The sequence below is a fragment of the Leptidea sinapis genome, chromosome 14 (assembly GCF_905404315.1).
Source record: "Leptidea sinapis chromosome 14, ilLepSina1.1, whole genome shotgun sequence".
NCBI lineage: Eukaryota > Metazoa > Arthropoda > Insecta > Lepidoptera > Pieridae > Leptidea > Leptidea sinapis.
This window is the reverse complement of record NC_066278.1, coordinates 12,231,049-12,257,957: the sequence shown is the minus strand read 5'-3', so window position 1 is coordinate 12,257,957 and position 26,909 is coordinate 12,231,049. Positions and strand designations below refer to the sequence as shown.

Below are 26,909 nucleotides of genomic sequence, written 5' to 3'. Positions count from 1 at the left end.
GTTTGTCACAGTGATGCGCGCGCATCTTAAAATTTCACTCTCATCATTTTTTCATAACGCGCCTAAAGAAGTATAACTTCAATAAAAGTTATAGCTCTCAGAATGGGTGTGATAATGTTAAGACATGATATTAATATTTCTAAAATATTAATTTTAAAAAGATGTTTAATTGTATCAAATGCTCATTCTCAGTGAAATTCATCCCTTTGAGCCAGTTTTTATTTAGTCGAAGTCGTAGTCATTAGTAATAGTAATATTGCATTTAACTAAATAAAGCGACCAGAGGTGTGTCATTGAAGGTTTTTTATTTAATTTAACTGTTTTTTGTCAATGGTCAACAGGTTGAAAAAACTGTTAAATCGTCAACGGATTTTAAAAAATCGGTGCATTTATTAATAATTTAGGTTTTTATTTCGTCAATATAATATTAAGTCAACGTTTTCGGTCCCAAATTCGTCAACTGTTTTGAATTAAGCTGTTTTAGTGAGGCATTCAATTTCTTCATTTATTGCGAGTTACGGACGAAGATGTTGATTGAATTTATTAGCTTATTATGTTCAACAGGTTTTTTCGTTGAAGAAAAACAGTTAATTCGTTAACGAATATAAAACTGTTAATAAAAACAGTTTATTGATTTAACGACCACCTCTAAAAGCGACCGATGTTCTTTAAGAGTCTGTTTGAAATGAAATAAAAATAATAATAATGAGATATATTTTCAGCTCAACGTTTTTAGCCCCGTTCACGGAGCAGCCGCAGTATCTCGGAGTGATGGCTGTATTAGTATTCTTATTATGGTTCTTCGTACCTATCATGTGAGTTCTGTTTCTCATTTATATGTTTTCACGGCGCCTATTTCTGCCGTGAAACAGTAATGTACGTTATTGTGTTTCGGTCTGAAGGGCGCCGCAGTTAGTGAAATTACTGGGCAAATGAGACTTAACATTCTATGTCTCAATTATTGGGCATTTCAAGAATCCTGAGCGGCACTACATTGTAATGGGCATCGCGTATCAATTAGCTGAACGCTTTGCTCGTCTCGTCCCGTATTTTCATAAGAAAAACATGTTTTAGACACATTTAATAATAGCTAAGTATATTTATACACGACTTAGAATAATAAACATTTCCTACAAGTACCGCGTTACATAACTAATTGTAACTTTGGGACTATGACGTATAAATCCAAAATGTAAATTTATCAATGCAACAACATGGTTGTCGTTTCACTTTTACAAACCAATTATTTTGCTTCTCTATGAGTGCAAGACATACTACATACCGAGAAATACTACTCTTAAACAAAAGAAAATATTCATCATATATATTTATTTTTTTATGAAAATAAGGGATAAGACGAGCAGGAAGTTCAGCTGATGGTAATTGATACGCCCTACCCATTACAATGCAGTGCCACTCAGGATTCTTGAAAAGCCCAAAAAGTCTGAGCGGCACTACAATCGCGCTCGTCACCTTGAGACATAAGATGTTAAGTCTCATTTCCCCAGTAGTTTCACTAGCTACGGCGCCCGCGTGCTTCACGCGCAGAAATAGGCGCCGTTGTGATACCCAGAATCTATGCGGCTTCCTGTGCAAAGGAGCTTCCCACTGATTTACATCTACCGAGATTCGAACACTCAAGCATAGAAGGCAGAGTCACTAACCACTGTGCTATAGGTGTCGTCAGTATAATAAAAAAGTCAAAATCAATATAAAAGAAAAGTTCAATCGTTTAGCCAAAACACACAACTGTTTTTAAATTGGCGAGATGAAATTCATCCAGTTTGGAATTCACCACGCAGGTCTTTGATAATGTGTGAAGATAGTACTAAACTAATACACATTGTTAATATTTCAACTTTTGTGCTTTTTAAGATACAGCCCGCTGACAGACAGACAGAAGAAGTACTAAGAGAATGAGTCTAGTAATAACAAAAAACAATCAAGTGACATTATTTTTGGTCGCGTTGGTTAAAGTAGTTATCACTCACCGTCGACCAACGCTATGCAAATACTTGTATACATTTCACAGCAGTAATAACAATTTCAAATAATTGAAATATTTTCGTCGTTGGTGCACCCATTAAATAACTGCATTAAAGTTCATAAAATTAATATTTAATAAGTAAATACGCCAACTCATTTAGCGCGCTATCAAATTATTGCCAGCGTGAAAATGTTGAATCAGTACTGAGTTTATTTTGTAATTAACGGATGATTGAATAATCGTTCTATGATACATAATTTAATAAATGGATTAGATATACATATTTTTATTAAATATTGACACACTTTTTACACAAATTATCTTGGCCCAAATTAGGCATATATAGTCTGTGTTATGGGTTGCAAGACAACGATATATTTAATACAATATACTTACTTAAACATATATAAATACATATAAACATACACATAAACATACTTAAATACATATGAACATCCATGACTCGGAAACAAACATCCATATTCAACATATAAATGCTTGCACCTTCCGGGATTCGAACCCGGGGCCTCTAGCTTAGTAGGTAGGTCGCTAACCACTCGGCTATACAGGTCGTCGCATATACGTCGCATAATTATAACGATTGAATTATTATATCTGCTTAAAATAGAAAAACAATAAGTTAAGATATCATCTCCACCATCTGGATGGACCTGTGGTGTTCGTCTACTCGGAATTTTCTTCTACGTACAAATAAGCTGTGGCTAAGAATTGGTCCCGACTACTACCAAGTTAACTTACTTACTTAACTGCAATAGGGTATGACGAATTTCTTATTTTAGGTTTCATTTAAAAATTACTTAGAAACGCAGTCGCGTCACTAAGCTTACTTAGTGTTTTAAATTATCGTTTTTTTAAATTTATTATGGAATGATTTTGAGTTTTAGCCAGTTAAACTGTTACCGCCTTCACCGCGTGGTTATACTTCCCAGCTTATATTGTCTTCTGATTCAAAATTTATACCTGGTGTCCGTTCACACTTAATACGAATCTATCGACACCTTGAAGCTAAAATCGAACTATTGAGGCTGCACAGCGTGCCAAACATATGAATTTGGCGCCAAAAATACGCCATTTTGTTTGTTTTTATTGATATACCCATTGTCACTCTCACAGTAAATACGAATCTAACGACACCTCTCAAGATGAAATCCTTTCGAGACGTTCAGGCTGCAGAGTGTGCCAAAGAATTAAACATATACAAATACATATATACTCTCGAAAACATAAATCCTCCTTCTGGCGCAGTCGGGTAAAGAAAGCGCGTACAAAGCTTTATAAAAGGACGGCAACGTTCCTGTGTTTACTTTGGTATTGCATGAAAATGTGGGCGACTGTGATCACTTAACATCAGATGACCAGGAAGTTCGTTTGTCCTCCTTTTCCATAAAAAGAGATCACTCTCGTTCTTTAATAGTCGACTTTAGAAATTCAATCTAATTAAAAGCTTAATGATTAATAAATAATTTATGTTCCAGGTTGCTAACGCTACACAAGTCACTGAGAGCATCGTTGATGATATTCACTCCGATTATCATCACTATGTCTATAGCAATAGGGGTGTTTTTGTCGAATGGCTCGCTTCTATCAATTAGCTTGGAGACGGCAGACTGGAGTCAGTTGACGCGATCACAGATATGGCACAGTGGCTTAGTGCAGGCTCTGTTGTCAACCAGCGTGATGAGTGGATATCTTGTGAGCGCTGGCTGCACCGTATATAGGCAATGCGACGTGAGATGGTAAGGGTAATGCAAGATTCACTTACAAATTACATTATATAATACTTACAAGTATAGCAAATTTGCCAATCATGGTTTCTAACTGAGTTTTTACACTGGTAAATTTTGTTTTTGTAAAGTAAATTGTTACTTTAGAACAACAAATTATATTTTAAATAATCAATAAATTATTCTATAATTCACTTCAATAAATAATTAGATAAGTATAGTTACGGTACGGTTCGCTGGATAGTAAACAAACATACGTCATGTTCTGATCCTATACCAGATATCACAGGAGCATTACTGCCTTATATTAGGTACTTTTTGGATGCACGTAGCTTTTGTTTGAGCTAAATGTATGCATAACTGCAATCCTCCCGACATATCTTCTAAACCACAGTTATTTCTTAATGTATTTATATTTGAATAGCTTGATTATTCAAAGCACACAATATTATATTAATATGTAAAATTATTGTCATGAAATTAGGTCAGTATCAAAGTGAGATAAAGGCTGAGATAGTCTAACTTTAGGAAAAAATCAGAAAATTGTTATTTTTTACACGGCATTCGACATAGAAAAAAAAACACGCAATTATATGGAAAATTTTAAAAGATCTAAGTAAACGAATAATCAAAAGCATATATAACAATAAAAAGGTCCGAATAAGTTAAACACCACCCTAACTGTAAAGCTAAGACGAAGAAATTGTCTACAAAAAAAGTGGAGTATAGTTGGAACCAACCTACAAGGTGCCTTTTTAAGCCGTATAAGATATTATGCAGGTTTTAAGTTCGCCTGAGAAAAACTCACAACCTACCCACTAGTAGGTCGTAAGTACTTGCCAGTACTTGAGCGAAACATGCTCGAGGTGTAGTGATTAGATAAAATACGTAAAGTAAACAAAGTAATGTCGTGCACTAAAGTTAATGCACTAATGATAAAGTGAAATTTATCTAAGAAATTAAAAGAACTCTTAATTTTATTTTATTTACTAGCTGACCCGGCAAACGTTGTTTTGCCACATAATTTATATTTAGGGTTCGATGGTTTTTCTCCGACGTATTTTACAAATATAACTACAATGAAAAAGTATTTAAATTTTTTGAGTTAATACATAGTATATATAGGACACTTACAAAAATTTGAATTTTGTATTCGTAACAGAATATTCAAAATTGGCTTAGTAGATCCAGAGATTTGCAAGAGAACATTCTCTAGGCAGCGGTGACCACGATTTTAAATGAATGAAAGTATTTTCTTTTTTCATAAATTTTTCAATGATTTTACATTAATCTGCGATTCGGGATGGAGGTAAATCCAACAAAATAAATTCATGAAAATCAGTCCAGCCGTTCTCCAGATATAAGTGATTATTGTGTTATGTATGTTAATTTGAAATAAGAATTTTTATGATGATTTCACCAATAGGTATTAACGCTATAGTTTGTAAGGATAAATAGGTCAGATGTATGTATATGTTAATTGATAGTAATGCACAAGTTAAAGGTAGTTACTGCAATATATTCCTATGTCCTCCTAAATTATTTCTTTATTATTTTTTATTTATTTCAGTCAGCATAAACATGCAGATTTTGCGATCTAGAAACGCCTGCGCAACTCATTGTACTGTAGTCATTGAAAATGCTAATTAATAGGAACTGCAGGCGTTTAAAATTAATAACGCCTCAACCCGCAGCCGTCCGGACACCCGCAAGCCCATCGCACAATTGAATTAATTGTCAAGTTTCAATAAAATCCATTTAGTAGATTTCGTGTAAAAGAGCAACAAACATACAGACGTCCATACATTCTTAAAAACTTTCGTATTTATAATATTATACTTCTACTGATATGATACTTCTTTCGAAAGCCAGAAGGTAGGGCTGAGATTTTTACAGGTCCGGTCAAATATGCATACATTCTTACAAACGTTCGTATATAAGATATCAACTTGACATAAGTTGTTGTGTACTAAGCTATATAAGAAACTATAGTATTTTATTTTTCCCACTCGATAGTTTTCCAGGATGAAAGGTATCCAAGATGTTGCTTGGCAAAATAAGGTATCAAAATGCCCAATTTTATTAAATTATGTACATAATTTATTGTTTACTAAGTAATATAACTTACTTTACTAATTTTTTTTCCCACGGGAACTCTTTAATTTTCTGGGATGAAAGAAAGATTTTAATAAATAATGTGCATAAGTTTTTGTGTACTACACTATATAAGTAAGTAGAGGTATTTAACTTTCCCACGGGAACTCTTTAATTTTCCGGGATGAAAAGTATCTAAGATGTTGACCGGCAATATAAGGTATCAACATGCCAAATTATGTGAATAAGTTGTTGTACTTCGCTATATAAGTCAGTAGAGACTTTAAACTATCCCATGGGAACTCTTTAATTTTCCGGGATGAAAAGTATCTAAGAAGTTGACCGGCAATATAAGGTATCAACATGCCAAATTATGTGAATATGTTGTTGTACTTCGCTATATAAATCAGTAGAGGCTTTAAACTATCCCACGGGAACTCTTTAATTTTCCGGGATGAAAAGTATCTAAGATGTTGATCGGCAATATAAGGTATCAACATGCCAAATTTTATTAAACTATGTGCATACGTTGTTGTGTACTACGCTATTTAAGTAAGAAGAGATTTTTAACTTTCCCACGGGAACTCTTTAATTTTCCGGAATGAAAAGTATCTAAGATGTTGATCGGCAATGTAAGGTATCAACATGCCAAATTTTATTAAACTATGTGCATGCGTTGTTGTGTACTACGCTATTTAAGTAAGAAGAGATTTTCAACTTTCCCACGAGAACTCTTTAATTTTCCGCGATAAAAGGTATCTAAGATGTTGACCGGGGATGTAATGTATCATCATGCAAAATTTCAATTAAATCGGTCCAATAGTTATTAGCCCGCACTAGAGATTAGCCCGTACAAACAGACAAACAGACACAGAAATAAGAAATTCCAAAAAAAGGGACTTGTTCTATTTCTCTTCTTACATCCCCCTGACTCGCTTTTGATCATTTCTTTGTACAGAAATTTGATCTATACAGATTTATTATAAGTATATATAGATTACAAATATTGGAGTACGAAACCAAAACATCAAATGTCTAAATAGTATGGATGGGAATAAGTTCATTATATTCCATAATTACATTTACTCGTTTTGTTTTAATATGAATTTGTATCATTTCAGGACATCAACATTTATAGCAATAACCAACCTGATTGCTGGTTGGCTGTGTGTAATGATGTGGGAGTCGATAGCTGGCACGGCGGACAAAGATAAAAGCCTATTAGCTATATTAGTTCTGATATATCAGTCGTCTGTCACAGAACACAGGACAAAGGAATGGCCACTGCTAGCGTTTGGCATTATTTTCCTGTCTGGTATCGTAACAGTGGTGAGTACTAGATTTCTTAATATAGTGCGATTTTTTTTTACGAGAGAGAAGGACAATGAACGTACAAGTTAGCAGTAGTTAAGAGTTCACCGCCACTCAATTTCAATGAAATTCTCCTGCTAAATTTGCCATTTGTCGGCGGAAGGTGCTTAGCTTTTTGTGTTGGTACTCACATCATACCATCCTGGAAGGAAGGAAGAAAGAAGACAAGGAGATTCAATTCATAGCTTAGTAGTATTTGCAAGAATATTGCTTGAAAGCCACACTGTTGAGTGACGCCACATATCCAGATGCAGATGGAGCACGATCATATATCAGTTTTTAAAGTGATGCAGCTTCTTTGATTCATCTAGCATTGAAGTAAAATATCTAGATGCTGCGGTGATTTCTAACCCTCAAATAAGCCACATACTTGCTTGCGTACCTATTTCATAAGAGAGATCTAGTACAAGTCGATAAACATGTAAGTACAATAATATAGGGTAGAGCAGGTAGGATTCGTACACTTTTTGCTCTAAGGCTTGTAAAAATATAATATTATAGCTATTTGAAAATGTTTTAATTTAATTTATTAATTACATATCTGGTTATAATAATACATAGTTGTATGATAAGATATCTAGAATTATGAGTGTTCCTTTGCACTCTCTTTTCCTCACTATGAATATTAGATGAAAATATGATAAAAATTGGCCAATCTACATGAAACTTGGTGATCTTATTATAATTTGCATACATTTGGAATCCCCAGCAATCCAATTTGTTTCCGAATCTACATTATTGAAATATTAAAGCATTTCACATTTTCAAGGCTCCCTTCAAAGTCAAATTAGATTTGCGTGAATGTATATATATGCCTTTGACATTTGTCATAAATAATATTAATCATGAAAATACGAATGTTTATTATTACCGCCATCTTTATTTGTACATGCGATATAAAAACAAAGTCAAATGTTTCATTTAACTAGATGGAATATCGACAAATGAAAATAATAATAAAATGTGAAATCTTAACAAAAGAGATGTTCTATCTCTGGATATCCACTTGACACATTTTTTGGGACAGCCTTATGGGAAGATTAATCCCTTAAATCACCGAGATGTACTTACTAATTATCAGCATAAATCAAATCAAAATGAGTTTGTCACAAAATGAAAAACTTGAGCATTAATGAAAAGAAGTGGTAAATAACTAATCGCTTCTGTTTTTAACCGACATTTACAGCTATAGCGTTTTACAAATTATTTTGATGACAATATAATGTAAAGTGATACAACAAAAGTACTTAATCCTTAAATACTCAATGCCTTACATGAGTTATAGTAATTTCATTATTCTTATTCCAGTTAGTTCTTCTTTTTCCTGCATATGAGAAGTTGCAAAGAGTGGCTGGTGATCAATGGAGATTATTTGCTGGAGCCATGTCAGCTCTTGGTACGGCCTTAACTGTAGCAGTGCTATCTCAGGGTATTTCTATAGCTGCAGTAATTGATGAGACCGTGATACCAATACTTGTAGTTCTCACTACTGCGTTCGAAATTGTTGGATTTGTTTTTATTTATGGTAAGAGATATGATAGTTGTATTAGTAAAGTCTATGCCCATGGTGAACTGGTCCTCCTTATGATATGATATAACCAGTCAATAAAGCCATTATGGTCTTCCTTTTTAGAGGCAAACCCCTCATGGACATCCGAAACAAAACGTAGAGATGCGTTGCCGGCCTTTAAGATGGGATGCTATTTTCTTGACGGTCCCTAAGTCGTATTGATACGGGAAAACAACATCCAGTAATTGATTCCACAAAGTGGCTGTGTGAGGCGAGAAGTTTCTTGCAAAACACACGGTTGTGGAATGCCAGACGCCAACGTGATGCGGGTGATGCTTTGCACGTAATGTCTGGTGATGGGATTCGGCCGCTGGTATCAACCCGATCAGCTCCTCTGAGCACTCCCCAAGCAGTTTCAAATTTGTTGGTTATTATTATTATTTGCTGGTGTTGGTTTTATATCAAACCAAATAAATAAATTAAAAAAATACCAATACCTCTAAGAATGGTTTAACCTTTCTCATACCGTAAATTTATAGATTTTATTTTTTATTAATGTTTAAATTTTTTATGTAGTTTGTACGTAAGTAACTAGCATTCGTTTTTTATTAACGTAAAAACAATTAAATTGTGTTCAGTTCATATTTGTTAAATTAATAGAATTAAAGCAGTTTTCGGAATAAAATAAAATAAATCATTTGTTAGTTTATTAATCTACTCACGTTTTGCCTTCATTTATATCGACTAATAAATTGTATTTCACACTAGTAAGTCATTTCAAAATACATACCTTAAATATGAAGAGTACCTAATTATTAAGTTAAGTACTTGGTTATTTTTTCCCCAGGATCCTTCTACCTCAGAGTTGATATTAAGTTTATAACTGGATCAAAGATACCGTGTTTCTGGTTGATAGCCTGGTGGCTATCACCGATTTTTCTCATCGGAGTAACTGGATGGTGGTTACGAGGCTTGATTAGAACTGCGTGGAGTCAGGGAGAATGTCTGTGGCCTTTGATGGGGGCTCTCATTGGTGTTTTGGTGGTTTTCGTAATATTTGCTGCTATTGCTGTGGCTAAAGAGGAACAATATAATATCTTCACTGTAAGTAAAATATGAAATTGAATTAAAATGAATTATTATTATTATCAATGTATATTATAATTATAAATTGACATTAAATTAGTAACGTAATTATTACTAATGTATTCAATTTGCTTAAATTAAGCGCTTTTGAACCGTCACTATAAAAGTAAAGCTTGTGAGAATAACATAAAAGAAACTAATCGGCCACTCTTTTCATTCAAATATAGTAGTATATTACAATGGATATAATATACGCACATAACAAATTAGTTTGTAAGGTGCTGCATCCGACATATGAATCGTGTTTAAATTATATCCAATATTTCATAAAACTTAATAAAGAATAAACTGTATAAATATAAATTATCGTCTATTGGAATCATCAATCTTTACAGCTTCAATTCACTGTTTGTCTTACGGGATACCTTACCCTTAGGCGTACCTTTCCCCCTTTTTTTTCATTTATGTAACATGCCAGATAGTATATCGATAAAAATACTTTGGCGTTGCGTAGAGACGTCGCTTCATTGTGTGTCTTCTACCGCATTTATCACGGGAAGTGTTCCGAAGAGCTGTTTAACCTGATTCCTGCCGCCGAATTCCACCTTCTCACGACCCGCCACAAGTTAGGATATCATCCCCACCATCTGGATGTGTGGCGGTCCTCCACAGTGCGGTTTTCAAAGAGCTTTCTCCCTCGTACTACAAAGCTGTGGAATGAGCTTCCTTGTGCGGTGTTTCCGGGACGATACGACATGGGTACCTTCAAAAAAAGCGCGTACACCTTCCTTAAAGGCCGGCAACGCTCTTGTGATTCCATAAAAAAAAATACAATTACGAACACTTAAATTTTATAAAACTTATCTTTACATGAAATCCTCTTAATTTTTAATAATTATAATACTAAAAAAGAAAAGAACATCTTTTAATTAGGATAATTACTTCATAGAGTACCGAGAGTATAATAAACAATAAAAAAAATAATCTACTAAACCTTTGCAATTACAATATGTTTTTTAATTTATTACAAAGTTGTTTATTACTTTCTACATGTACTAATTTTTTTCCGTTTTTGAATTCATATGTATTTTTATTTTACGCCTTTTAATAAGTGTGAAAATATCTTGTAATTCCCCTGATGTTCTAAGATAGTATAAGCTGCAGTGATCACATACCATCAGGGGACCCGTATGTTGGCTCGGTTGTCTTCCTCTTCCAATAGATCAAAACCAAATCAAATCAAAATCATTTTATTAGCGTAGTTCAAGGAAATGACACTGAATGTGACAAGTTTTTTTCTTCTTTTTATATTTACCACCACTTAGAAAAGGGCTAAGTTTTAATGAGAAGAAGTGGCAAGAAACTCATTGCTACTATTTTAAATCAACATTTACAGCTTCATTATTTTACAAATCAATTCAGTTACAATATTATTTAAAGTGATGCAACAATATACTAAATAGAATAAAATCAGATATCATCTGATTTAACAGTGGAAAAGATATTTACGAAGGTGCTTTTAATAATTTTCAGAAAATATCTGCTGCTTTTCGACCATCTCGACTTTGGGGACCTGAAGAACCTTTAGCACGGTATATGTGGATGTCTCAAAGGTTCGCGAACGACACGCTCAGCTCCGGGCAAGAAGTGCACTCAGATTCCAATAATTTTGGTAATCTTCATGAATATGACGTTAAGAATGATGTCAAATATCATGATAATTGGATTAAAGATGACATATATCAGTCACCGAAATGCGATTATGAATATGATTATGGAAAAGAAGAAACTAAATTTAAAGATACTGGAGCAATATATTCCATTCCAGTAATAAAAAGTAAAAACACGGAAGAGCAGTTTCGTTCTCCAAATATTTGCGTAGCGAACGAACGATTAGACGGCACAATTAATTGTAACTGCAATCGTCATTTTCAATTGAACGTACCAGATTTAAGAAAAAATGAATTAACAACTAGTCTATAAGGAAAATGTAAATGTACAACGATTGCTTTGTCTAGTCCTGTCCATTGACGTTATATAAACAAACTAGACTCCCAGTAGCCTGGATAAAGGTCGTCAAAAAATGCCAGAGCGGCTTAGGCTAGAGTTACTATGGATGCGAGTTCTGACGAAAATTTGTACTGACGAGTTCTGGCGGATTCGTCAGAAGAAACAAACGCCTGGTATCCAATGACAGTGTTTACACTGGCAACGCTCGAGCGGTTCTGACGCGTTCGTCGTCAGAACTCGCATCCATAGTAACCCTAGCCTAATACAGATAACATGAAAACATTCATTCAAATTAAAACCTTAAATCATAGCAGTAATGTTCAAAGTCTATGAACTAAAACTAGGTAGAGTTTAACTTCGGACAAATTTTAAGTGTGATTCTGAGTCTTGTTGTTTCTTGCACGTCAATGGTCCTGTTAAATATAATTAATTGTAAGATAGTGATACTGAAAGGCATTTTCAATTCGAACCAGAAAGAATTTCCGGGTAGGCTACAACATGAAGTAGAAACGGTTCATAGTTGTTTAATATTCAAATATTTAAGTGCAATAAATAGTCTAGTGTTTTTTGTATATTGTGATAAAATAACTTAAAATAATAAAAATAAACATATTTAATAAAAAACTTATGTGTTTTAGTGTAACTGTTTCCAATCTATACATATTATAAATAAAATTTAACTATTTGAGGGTAATAAAAAACAGATTTAAACTTTAGTAGTTGCTTACTTATGTTAGTAGATATTGTTATTAGATAGTAGATTAGATATTGTTTTAAAATTTTTTGTGTGATTGTCTGTTTGTTTCGGCTCGTCGTATTATAAGGAGTGGAAACAGCTTATACTATAGGGAGGTTGGATAAAAAGGAAAAGGAAAATGGCTACTTTTTGGATATCAACAAGAGCTAATTCGCAGTCGTTAAATTTAAAAAAATGATTTAACGGACAGATTTTTACCTAAAGCAATTCACACAGGTCGTTTATAAGGTGCCTGCTAGTTAATGAGTGGTATTAATAAAAAAAAGGTAGCTCACCTTTAGTCATCCCATCAATTACTCGGTAAAAACATTTTAATGGAACTATTGATATAGCGAGCTGGTCAACTGACGTCATTGCCATCTCCCACTAGTGGTCTTTACATCCCTTATTTCATAAATATTTAAAAACTTCTATGAAATGTCATATTGACAGTGTAATCAAGGGTTTATCTTTGCCGTACCCTTAATCTTAGCATGTACGTAACAGCAGGGAAAAATATGAAAAATGGGCGAACTTCATCCATTAATCTTCCGAAATTCCTAAAGTAATTTTCATGAATTACATAATTATCATGTAACTCTACGATAAACTTTACGAAAATACATTTATTTTATGTAAAATGAAATATAAAGTGCCAACAAGTAATAAGAGATGATAATAAATATAATTAAATTAGATTCTTTTGGGTTTTCGTATCACCTAATAGTTTTGTAGAATTATTAGAGCTTGGCCAGATGAACCGATTTTATGAACATACAGACTAAAAAAAAACACGTCCCATCCGTATTTATATCGATTTTTATAACTGGTCTAAATAAACATGTAATTACTGTTAATAATACAATGATAATTCTGAAGTTTTCCGATTGTCAAGCAGCCAAATAAACGCGGTAAACGTCTTATACGTCCGAATAAACCAAGTATAAGAAAAATTTCTATTTGTAAACAATTTGCATATTCTCGGTTTAATCGTAGATATAACATAATAGCAAGTTTTACACATATGTCAATTGTAAAAACGCCTAGCACAAATTGCTCTCACCAATATAATACCCAACGTTATAGGTAGTTACATAAATCTCTTCAATATATTACTTTATCACAGAGATTGTAATCTATTTGATCGTTCCCACTGATACTTATAGCTCCCTTATGAGACAAATTGTATAATTTGTTACCCGTCCAGGGCGTTAGGAAAAATGCTTTCAGCAACTCCAAGGGAATTAAATTGAATTCTATACGATGTCCTTATTGGAAATAGGGTTTATACACGAACTATTTAATTTTCTTGAAATTTATTTTCGCATTTCCATGAATTCAGTTTTTTATGGCAAAGGAGGACAACCGAGCTACGTACTGGTCATCTGATGTAAAATGATCACCGTCCCCCACATTCTCCTGCAACACCAGAGGAATCACATGAGAGTTGCCGGCCTTTGAGAAAGGTGAACACGCCTTTTTTTGAAGGTACCCATGTCGTATCGTCCCGGAAACATTGCACAAGGAAGTTTATACCACAGCTTGGATGTACGTGGAAGAAAGTTCATCGAAAACCGCACACATTCAGATGGTGGGCTTGAAATCTAATTTGTGGCGTGTCGTCCGAATTCCCCGGATTAGATCCGCTCAATCACCTGGCGTGGCGTAGGGACGTCGCTTCATCGTGTGTTTTCTACCGCATGTTGATCTGATTCCTGCCACCATTTTCCACCTTCGCACGACAATCAACAAATTAGAATATCATCGCCACTATAATATTATTTAAGTATCATACATATCATTCACATTCCTCTTGAATCACTGTATCTATTAAAAAAAACCGCATCAAAATCCATAACGTAGTTTTTAAAGATCTAAGCGTACATAGGGACAGACAGTGGGATGCGACTTTGTTTTTATACTATTTATTTAGAATATTAAGCCAAGTGAGACCATCCTATAAAGAAACATAAAATGGATGTTCTAATAACAAGAACAGAAATTAATGGTGACCCTCAACATCTTTAAATGAAGGTTTGCCAACTCTCTGACACAGGTTTGATAATCTTCTGACTGCCTCAGACTGTAGCCATAATATAAGAAAGCTTACATTATGAGTTACGACCCCATTTGTCCTTGCCACGCGACCTGTCTAAATGTGGGTAGAATTTCGGTCGTAATGAATTTGGCAAGTTCTTGACTTGCGGTATAAACTTGAATGTGCGAATTTTGATTATTAATTTCATAAATGAGCGACAGATGGATACAGTTACGAAATGTACGCATTGATGCCTACTTTAATTACATATTAATGAAAAATTATATAATTGAATCTTGATCGCCAATCGGACTCACCTAGGGTTCCGTACATATTATTAAATACCTACCTATACTTTAGAAAGGGAAAAGTGATATTTTTTCATTCTTCATCACAAATTGAAAACTATTATACATCATAAGTATAATTAAAAATGTTTGCTTGTTCTTATGCCAATAAAACACTTTTATACGACATCCCACATACCCTATAAACCCCACACACGTTTACTTAATTCAAAATTTGGACTGTTGTCAGACAGACGGACGGACGGACGGACAAGAAACTGATTCAATAAGGATTCCGTTTATATAGGTACGGAAGGTTCGCGGTACCCTAAAAAAAAATAAAAAAAAATATGTGAAATAGATAGATGATAAGATTTTTGATTGGACCCAATATTCTGAACGGCATTGCAATTATTGCGCTCGTCACATTGAGACATAAGATATTAAGTCTCATTTGCCCATTAATTAACATAATAATATTTACACATAACTGGACATCACAGCATAAAAATGCGCTTTGTTCAAACAAGCCTGCCAAAAGTAAGTGAAGTAAACGCTTATTACATTACTTTGAACATAATATAACATGCATTCATGTCGAATATATAAACTTCATTCCGTTAATATAACTGCTTTAATGATAATACAAAAATTATTAAGCTGTAATATGAACATTTTACATTACTTAAAATGAACCTAAGTAATTATAGTCCAATTGTTATAAATTTTACTGTACGATATTATAGTGTGACGAAATTTTATAAAAAAAGCCTTGCGGTGAGTTTCTAGCGCCAGTTTTTCAGGTGTTAATTTTTGACGTTTAATAAGTGATTTTAAATTCAATTGAATAAAAATAAATTCATTTAATTTAGTTTTACTAAAGTGAGTTTAACTGATCAAAATACGCTTCTACATTAAACCAGACTCATAATCATATTATGAATATGAACAACAAGCACATTTAAGATATCTTATACTTCTTCCCTGCAACTACAAAGCCTGAAACGTAAACTTCAATATCTTTGCAGCTTCCACGAAGTAGCAGCAAGTAATAAACATAATTCTACAAGGCCTAACGCCACCAACTGCACAAAGCACGTAACTTGCATAATATACCAGGGGATACGCTGTGCAGGGCGTCCCAGGACGGACCAACTTTAGTTTTCATTACTATATTAGAATGTTTAATGTGTTTTATGTGAAACTATTTGCTTGGAGAACTCTACCAAGATTTCTCACTGATTTACTTTGGTAGTTCGGTATAAAGTTTGTTCCCCAGTACATCTGCGGTTCTCTTTTACGGAAGTATGTGTGTTCTGAGAATGTTTCTTTACAATGTAATCAATTGATTTTATGATAAATTTTCTGAATCTTAAATTATTAACACTATATAAATCTAGACTACGAGCGCAAAATTGCAATGCTACACGGGACGCGAATGCGAACTCACAACACTCACACTAACGAAGGATCTCTGATTGGTTCCAAACTAGTCGGCACTATCACTTTGATTATCAAAGCCGATTAAATAAATATTATTTCTCTATCATAAATATTTCTAGTCCAGTAATTATAGTAAGTTCACCTCGGAATTCGAGATACCCAGCTGTAAGTCTGTAAATACTTGTATATTGACACCCTAAAAGTTGTCTCAAAACCTACATATGGTAGGGTGTAAGCAACTATTAAATTTTAAGGTCAAAGGTCACAAAAATCAGTTTTTTGCGCTTTTTTTGGAAATATCTCATTTCCTATGGGTTTTTTGCTATTTGTATTTGTACGAAATTCTCTCCAAATTTTGTTTAAAAAAATTTTTATACGGTGTATCGTTTTCGAGATAGAGGGAGGAGAGCGCGCGGTCACAGCATCACTTCAGGTCAACCGGTGCCTCCGGTCGAAAACGCGCCAGATATAGTTGATGAACTATCCATAAATCAATGATTATAAGTATTTGTCAATCTAATTTAAGCTTAAATGACTAGACTATTCAGTGATCTTAGTTTATAATTGACGTTGGTATGTTAAAATGTTCAAAAATAAATATCTAGTAAATATCTAGTAATAAATCCTAGAAGTGAGGGTTAACACTTTAAAAACATAACATATTGTTTATGTTCAAAAATCTTAATTTAGATTCTAGGTAGCTTATCTTAGTAAAACCAGTCTCTTTTTAGACTGAAGTTTGAACTTCAGTCTAAGGACTGAACTACTGACTGATAATGTAAAATAGTTTTCTCAAAATATTAATCGAAACCGTTTAATTTTATTAATTTCATTATATTATTTACCATGATGCTACTAATAATACTTTACACAAATTCAAGCGATAACTAAAATTTACCTAAATAGGTTAAGAGAAAGAATAACATGTAAGAGATGAGAAAATACAAATAAATTAAATGAAGTTAGTATTTTCTTTGATTAACGCGAGTGTTACACATTTAAATAAAACACTTTTAAAGGATTAAAACGCGTGTAATTGTAACGGTTTTACATTAGATGTTTGCGTTAAACACCGTCCCCCTGAAAACGAGATCTGGAAAGGACTTGAAACGTCGGGTTAACTAAAATAAAAATGTAACTTTTACGCAAACATCTAATGTAAAACCGTTACAATTACACGCGTTTTAATCCTTTAAAAGAGTTTTATTTAAATGAAGTTAGTTACATTTGGAGCTGATAGAAGAACGGAGAAAGTTTATTTCTGACGGGGTCCGTAGACTGTATGCGTTTTTTATTAGCTTCACCTGTATATATATTCGTTTGTAACCGACTCATTCGGGCGCGATTTTGACCCACATTTACCGGTCATAATTCGTTAAAACTTCGTATACTTATCGAGAACTGATGACAATACATTAATTTGATAAAATTATTCCATTTTCAATTTGCAAAATAAGATATTTGATAATTTATATAAATTTCATCTGTCAACGATAAGACAGGAATCGATGCTAATTTTAAACTTTAACCATTAACCGATTTATCTAATATTAGAATATTTTCGAATACCAAAGAAAAATTTGTGCTCTTTATTTAAGTTTGTGTGTTTTTTAGTTTTTTTTTAAACAATTATATAATATTATAAATGTAATTTATTTTAAAGCAAGTCTGTGGGCCAATATGTAGAACTTTTAACTCTAATTGCGGTTCCCCCAGTTCAGTATTCATTTTATATTTTATATAAAATTCATGAATACCACTTTCACATTTTAAAAATCATCATTCATTAAATATAATGACAATATAACGATATTACCGAACATTAAAGTATGTCGCAAACGTCACACTGAAAACTTTATAAATAACTTATTTATTACTAAAGTAGTAATAAATAAACAAATAAATAATAAATTAACAATTAAACTGTAACGGTTAATTAAAGAGTCAATTGATTTGTTTTCAAAACCCGTTAGTTACCCTAAATCGCGCCTAAAGAAGTTTTAAGTTTAATAATTAACAAAAACTATGTATAAAGTGAAGAAGGTAATTTAATATTGTCTCCCTAATTCGATATCCTGCCTTGCCATACTGACAAATACAATCGGTGTGTCGAAAACAGTATTTGTTAGAGGTCCCCTAAATCTCGAGGGTTCATATCTTAGCAACGTATGACAAGGAAATTTTAATCACCAATTTATACTGTCTCAAGTTTAACGATAAAATAAATCCTGGCTTATAGCTATTTGTATATTGTAAATATTGAAAAAAACCTTGTGAATTTGAATTTTTTATATCCTAATAAGGGACGAGATGAGCAGGACGTCTAGCTGATGGTGATTGATACGCCCTGCCCATAACAATGCAGTGCCGCTCAGGATTTTAGAAAATCCTAAAAAGTGTCACTACCATAATTGCGCTCGTCACCGTGAGACATCTCATTTGCTACGGTGCTCTTCAGACAAAAAGACAAAACTGCTTCACGGCAGAAAAAAGCGTTGTTGCGGTCCCCATCATAATCTAGCCGGCATCCTGTTTTGTACAGGAGCCGGCATCCTGTTTTGTATAGGAGCCGGCAACATGTACAAAGAATCCTGGCACTGGTGAAATAACACTAATGATTGAATTCATTGGGTAAACTTTTAGCAAATAGCTCACTACTCTACTCGACTCTACTTTGAAGTTCGAAGAAGAACGGAGTGCCGGATTTATCATTTGGTTAAAATGCGAAAACTACTGGATCAATTGCAATAATACTTATACCATAAGATGTTTGTGATAACTGATTAACTATCCAGATTCAAAATTTTATATAAAATAAAATAGAATATGGCTACAGGAAACCCAACGTATCAGCCTCGCTATCCAACGCGGATTAAATTAAATATTATGATGTTACGACAATACATACATGAGCAGGCGCGGGTACATTATATGGCAAAATACTTCATTTGCCGGGTCAGCACTTGTAGCCTAATATAAAGAAATCATGTGCAATGATGTCTTTCCTTTTATTGTCTTCTTTTTTGTGTAAGAGAAATCACAAGAGCGTTGCCGGATTTTTAGGAACGTCTACGGGGTTTTATGACGGTAAAATCTTTAAAGCTAAAAACTATATCTTTGTTGGATTGTTGGACGTTTTCATCCAAATAATAAATATTTTGACCATCGTGAATAAAATATCATAAAAATACAAAGTCGTATTTTACAACACATTAGAACAATAGGAACTGAATCTCCAACTAGTGAACTCACTTCCCAATACAACAAGCTAGCAATTCTTAGTTGTGCTATAAAACAGAATTTACTGCGTTCCATGTGATTGTTGCATTTCGGTGTGCACTTATTCGTGGTTCGTTAAACTCGTTGTACTGTTCCGTACTTAGTTCATGATTCCACTCGACGACCTCGGTGGAAACAATATTGTACGCTATGTCGATGAGTTAGAATTGGTTAGGAGTTGCGACAGTTTTCTGCTTTCGAATAACAACAATATGAATGAAGCCTACTTAGGAGGTTGCGTATAATTTGCAATACTAAAGTATGGACATTTTTGAGATTGTTTTCGCTGTAGCAATATGATATGATTTTTTGTAGATTATAGTTTTCTAAAGATACTAAATTCAAAAGAATTGTTAAAAAACGATTGTGTGGTAAAGATTACTATAATATAAATGATATTTTTAATGATACCACATACTAGGAATAGAGGTAATGCCCTCCGGGTGTTTAATTATAAATTTTAGTTTTCGATATTATATTGTAACAAATTTAAGAAACAAAGCCCCTGAATTTCTTCCCCCGTTCTTCTTAGGCATAGTATTTCGAAAGTTTTTTGAAGTGATTTTAAATCCTATTTTAAATAAAAATATTTCTATTTGAATTTGAATCTATTATGGGTAGGTACGAAACCAACACATCACAAGATACATCTAAACTTTTCACAACACACTCTAATCTTTCTCGACGTGTACATTAAAGTTCCGCCGTACATTACTGGAGCTCGATTCTGAAGTCAGGACGCGATATGATTTACTGGCGAACATTTATCATAGGTGTGTCGTGGACACAACACTCCATAACAGATACTTGAAATTGCGTTTCATACAATGACAAATATGCTTTGGAAAGATCGTCTAAATGTTTTGTCTCTGATAATTTATGGTAAAATTCGTGACAAAGTTAAGGTATTGATGGGAGAGTCTCGAGGTTAGAGCCCATTTAAATTTTAGCCAAATAGGACTGAAACTAACTAACGCATTTTATCATCGGAACAAATCAATAACAAAAAGAATTATGTATGGACATAGTGGCAATGCGAATTTTTTTTTAAATAATTTTTTTCATTTATTTTTGGTTTCATTCCCATTTTTCATATATATAACGGGTAAAATGATTTCATGTTACAATAAGACATCATCAATTCAAATATTTTTATTCAAATAAGGATATGGTATCACTTATTGAAAGTCAAAAGCTATGGTCGGTACTGCCTGAGGATGGTAGCTCCATTCCCAATCTGTAGTATCATTAATGATACCACAGATTGGGAAATAAGCTTACTATAACATAAATGACTTTGTTAAGAAAGTCATTTATTTTATATAATGTTATGTTACGTAACCTATAGCCCTAACCTACCTAACCTAAAAACGTTTTTTAACAATTCTTTTGAATATCGTAATACATTTATTTTGAACATTTTCTGGGATCGTAAAAGCATATACATCGCCCCACAAAAGACTTACTAACTCGACTTAGCGGAGTATTAGCCATTATCTACCTTACAAATAATATTGGTTTATAATTATACCTCAGCATAAACCAAGAATATACAAAATGTTGACTATATCGCTGATATGATAGTTATGAAGTTTTCCGTATGTCAGGCAGACTTGAAAGTAAACGCGGGAAACCTTATACGTCCGAATAAACCAATCAAGCAAATGTCTATTTGTAAATATTTTGCATATTCTTGGTTTGTTCTCAGATATACTTTATATCAGGTTTATTTCTGAGATCGTATAAGTTTGTGTCTGTTCCTGGTGTTAACATTATGGTTAGGATAGTTTCTATCAAGTTCACTTATTTGCCAATGTACATACATAAAATTATCAAGAATATATTGAGAAGCAACAGTTAAGATGTTAATTTCTAAAAATTTTGCTCTCAATGATCAATAAGGACCTAGGGTATAATTAGCGCATGTGTTTGCAATCCGAGAAATACTTTAATTTGATTTTCTTAGTAAATCCATCATCCAATCGCCTGCAGTTTTCTATGAAATCATATAGAAACTAAATTTGCACAAAGCAATTATTTTGATGAATTTTGAAACAGGGTTGCTAAGCATCGAACATGATTATGGGTTCGCAGGAAATCGAGAATTTAAGCGTCATTTCCGCTGTACACCGATGACATCCGGCGAAGCTTCACTTCCGGTGAACGGAAGTCTCCACGTGTGCCAATGTTAGCTTCAGTCTAATGTCCAATGTCCGTTACACACAAGACAAGATGATAAAGAAGATACAGTTCTATCTCAAAGATGTTTTTCATTTTGAATCGTAATTTTATATACGGAAAACTTAACTTGTCAGAATCACGTATCGAGGGTCCGCAGAAATATTTATTGAATTGGGCGTTTTTTTTATGACCATAAGGGACGAGACGAGCAGGTCGTTCCGCTGATGATAATTGATACGCCCTGCCGATTACAATGCAGTGCCACTCAGGATGCTTTATAAATGGATTATGGAATGGATTTCAATATAAATATACAATATTGTACAGTTATTTCTATCGCTAATAAAATAATCATAATCTATTCCCAGCCTGTCTGATCACTTAGATATTCAGCTGTGGAGTAATAGGATTTACGACAGAGCCATTTTCTTATAAAACATTTAAATTTATTTATAGATAATGCCTGAACAGTGTCTGGGACTTTATTATAGAAGTGTATACATTAACCATTAAAGCTATTATGTATCTTATGAAGCCTACTAGAATTAGTTACAAGCAATCCCTTATTTCTAGTGTTATAATAATGAAAATCACTATTAAGAGCGAAAAGGTGACGATTTTTGTGAACATATATTAAATTTTCATAAATGTACTGACAATGAACAGTCATAACCAAGCTCATATATAGCACGAACAGCTCTCTTTTTCAGAACAAACAATATATCAAAGTCAACAGCATGACCCCACAGTAAAATACTGTACGTCATGATGCTGTGAAAATAACTGAAGTACACTAATCTAGCGGTTGCAACATTCGTGTACTGTCTAATCTTTCTAACGGCATATGCCGCAGAGCTGAGTCTATCTGCTAGTTGGGCAACCTTGGTCTTATTTTTGAGCATTTCTAGCTTTATTGTCGAAAGTCTTAATTATAGAAACAAGTGGTGGGCTGAGAAATATTTCAATGTTTTCCACATTAAGTGATGCTATACACAGGGTTACAATGTTTTTGCTCTAGCTTATAATTATGTCTAACTTAAGATATTACAGTAAACTCTGTGGGTGTAGTAGTAACAGGCGGAAGGGACCGCCTACTCTCGTGTGTGTTGACAATGCGTTGTGGTTTATGTAGTTATAATATCATAAGAGGCATATTGGAAAATAAATTAAACATATATGTTTGTAACACAGCTATCAAATCTAAACGATTCTACGAGTAAGAAAATTAAATCTAACATTTAATTACCAGTAGGAAGGTTTATTAGGTTAACACAGGAGTAGATTGATTAAATTGAGAATCAGATAATTAAATAAAAGTCTATCCTTCTATTATGTGGCCATGTAAACAGCGATTCTTGTTGCAATATTACTATATATAATATGCAATACGACCTTTTGTACACAGTAAAATTCGAATGAATTTATGTATGTACAAGTATTATGATATTTATATGTTATTTGTTAATAATTTATAAATAAATAAAAGTTATTTAATCTGACTCTGCTACCGAATTTGATGTTCAACCATTGCGCAGTTCTATATAAATAATCTTTCATATAGGTTTCATAACTGCGCAACGAACTTTCTTCCACGATGTTACAATGGCGATATGATATCCTTAAAAAAAGTGGTCAAGTGCGAGTCGGACTCGCCCATGAAGGGTTCCGTAGTAGCAGTTTAAAAAAAAAACTACTTACAAGACCTCGTTCAATCCAATTTTGGTGGAAGTTATTACCATGGTAATATACATTATATATTTATTTTAGTTTTATCATTCTCTTATTATAGAAGTGACACACATTTTACCACATACCATTTTTTGGCTACGGAACCCTATAAAGGACGAGTACACCCATAAATAAGGGTAAACGCATCTTTTTTCACACCTCACATTATCTAAGCTTCAATAAAAGCTAAAATATTTTGCGTACATCCATGACAGTTAATCTTTTATAAAATTTTATTCATGATAATTAAGACTGTTGACGATTGTATATTGCTTCAGGATAACCTATTAGACTTGTGATTTATAACCGGCATAACAGAATTACAGATAACATTACAAAATAAAACAAAAGTACTTTATCAAAACATTTAATACGATTATAAACTAAACAACTCTTTAATCCCCTGTACAGACCCAGTTAAAGACCTTGAGCTACCCCTAGATACCAAGCTGACATACATACCTACAATTCATAGATGCTTCATTTAACAAGTAGTAAAAAATCTTGGTTTTGTGATCTGACTAAGTCAACCACTTTAAGATATTGCATGAACCAAACTATCAACGCATATATGCAAGTTCATCAATGTTGCTCAATTTGGAACTCACATTTTATGGTGAACCAGTAAAATATTGCCAGAAAAAATTGTATATCACCTTGAATATTATTATATACTATAAATTCAATGACTATTTAAACGTGTGTAGATATTTCAAATTAGTGACTCTCAAAGATAGAAGAATAATAAGTGGATACGCAATGCTTTGTAATGGGCATGGGTGCATGAATTACCATCAGCTGAACGTCCTGCTTGTCTCGTCCGTTATTGTTATAACATAATTATCAGATATGTCCTTCTATATGACATCTGTCACGATACCAAGATCCTTCTTGATTTGAATCTACTCTTAAACTAAAATCACCAGCTAATGTGATAAGCCTGCGATATTCCCATGCTTTTCGAACCGCACTGTTATTCGGCTGTCTGTCAAAATCATTCAACAAGCCCCAACCCTCTCCTCTATTATGCGTCGTTCACAGGTTTAGATGTCTTCAACGTTACCAAAAATCAATTTGTTCTAAAGATTAAAAATATATTATTAAGCAATAATTACGAAAGTCAAAACACCAAATGTTTCTGATTACCTATTATTTTAAAAACACTCATGATAATTCACCCACATACTCCAACACATATAAACATAATATTTTGCTTCCGTGCTCACGTAGTACTCACGTACGTACACACAGAAGAAAACACATTATGCGTAATTTTTTCTCTCTTTGTTATATCTGTTTTTAAATCTAGTAAATGTTTTAAAATATATTATAATACAAACTAACGACTACAATACAAACATATATACCTAGCCCTATTCCCAGTCAGCAAATATGTTGAAATATAAAAACACAATGTGCAACTATATATCTAGGTACACAATATGTAGCGAACCTCTCACGGTTATAAGATATACGTCGCATATCTGGTCACTTATGTACGGTATTTTCTTTCCCATTGTTAATTATTTGGTTGACACTCCTCCTCGTAAGTGAAACAATACGAAGAAATTTTTTACTTTATTAACCTGTGATTTTTAATATCAATGGCGCAAATACATATTTCCAATTTCACCTATTTTATTAGTTAAGACAAAAATCTTGTTATTGCTAATTCCTGAAACCCTACCGCTATTTTGGTGGCCACGCAAGCTGACTAGACACGATCGCTTCCGCTGAGGTGTGATTAATTTCCAACGTTTACCTTACCTGATCCTAACCTTTAACTCACATTTGTTTAATGGATCATTCTTTTGCTGCTAAGATCCCTTTATTGTGATGAATTGTTCTTGCAGGGTTAATTAATGAACATAAATTGTGCTTTCTATCACTACCTTTACTGTTAATAGAAGCGAACTAGCTTCCGCATTTAAAACAATGTTTATTCACGCGATATGTATCTCTTATATAGTATTTTTATTTTGTTTTATAAAACACAACTGTGGATTGAATCTCTGATTTCCTATCGTTCCAACTCTTCTTATCTGCAATCGTTCGTGGCAATATATTTTCTATAGAGCCTGTAAATAGCCATTCTGGCCCAGAATAGTTGTAGAAAAGGGAACTACAATGTGAATTTTTTAGTGAAATAATAACTTAGAACAAAATTAGAGTCGATAGGATTGACTAGTTACCTAATAAAATATTTTATTATTTATTATTATTATACTCTTTATTAGAAATTAATCTTATTTTCTACATATATATATAAATATATAAAATATAAAAAACAACATTACAAATATAAATAAAAAAAATAGAGTCCCGCCGGCGTTAGTTCACGACAATTCCGCTGGTGGTTAGGGCGACAGACTGAGGAACTTCCGCTGCTTTCTGTAACTGACCCTTTATCCAGTTATTAAGTGAGAGCCTTTTGAGATGATGGTCGAGACTCTTTGCTATGACCGTTAACGGAAACGACTATTGGGACAATTATTGTTGAATCAACTTCCCACATGTCAGTAACCTCATGTGCTAAGTCTTGGTACTTATTATTATTATTAATAATAATAATGTTCACGAGCAGGACGAATAGACCCATCGCTTTCTTGATTATACTCAAATTTCGGAGCTGCAGCACAATTGCACTAGTCACTATCAGACATAAGATGTTAAGTCTCATTAGCCAAGTGATTTCTCTAGGTAAGGCTTCCTTCAATCCAACGCACATTTCACCGCAGAAAAAGGTGCTGCTACTGTGGTGATCACCTATGGATCATCTTGTGCAAAAAAGTCTCCCCAGTGGGAGACTTTTTATCAGTATAAATTATAGTGTTTCATACTACTTAGAATATACAATCATTGTTATGGCGCTTCATTGAAGCTGATTTTACTGTTTAATTCTAACAATTACTATCGTAGCAGAAATCACCGTCTTCAGGCTTCAGACTTGAAATTGTTTCGCCTCCGGGAAGCCCAATCTGACACTGCTCTATTTACTGACCGATTTAAGGTGACGGTGTAGTTGCTGATCCAACCTTGTGAGTCCTCACATAGTGGTAACTAGCAATAGCATTAGATGTAATTGATTGATGTAATTAATTTTATCTAAACCCATGCTATAAATCCTCTTTTAAGGATTCTAAAACCGTTAGCTTATTGCCAACATTAAAACACCCAATGTCCTAATAACCATTACATCATCCAACCGAGTGTTGTAATGAAATTCAGTAATTCAGTTCTGTTTTCAAGGAGTGTTGTTACTAGGACTGGCTTTTTTAATGTTAGCAGTAAGCTAACTGTTTCAGAATCTTTTATAGAGGATTCATATTATGGGTGTCGATTTATTCTTGTATGCTACTGATGGTAGTTAAGTATTAAAACACTCATGTGAAACTATTATCACACTGGGATTCG

General features: G+C 33.3%; 1 protein-coding gene and 1 long non-coding RNA gene across 2 annotated transcripts in view; both read left to right on the top strand.

The window, feature by feature from the left end:
- LOC126967967 (sodium- and chloride-dependent neutral and basic amino acid transporter B(0+)-like) overlaps positions 1-12,427 on the top strand; it is a 47,421-nt gene extending 34,994 nt beyond the window's left edge. The window contains exons 5-10 of the mRNA XM_050812696.1: positions 723-815; positions 3,484-3,744; positions 6,948-7,155; positions 8,506-8,722; positions 9,555-9,811; positions 11,327-12,427. Coding sequence (XP_050668653.1) covers positions 723-815; positions 3,484-3,744; positions 6,948-7,155; positions 8,506-8,722; positions 9,555-9,811; positions 11,327-11,776 — 1,486 coding nt within the window. The 3' untranslated portion in view covers positions 11,777-12,427. The remainder of the gene's footprint in view (positions 1-722; positions 816-3,483; positions 3,745-6,947; positions 7,156-8,505; positions 8,723-9,554; positions 9,812-11,326) is intronic.
- On the top strand, positions 4,969-6,929 carry LOC126968047 (uncharacterized). The gene is made up of 3 exons (XR_007730126.1): positions 4,969-6,046; positions 6,182-6,316; positions 6,464-6,929. It is a non-coding gene; the product is annotated as an uncharacterized LOC126968047 (long non-coding RNA).
- Positions 12,428-26,909: the final 14,482 nt, after the last annotated feature.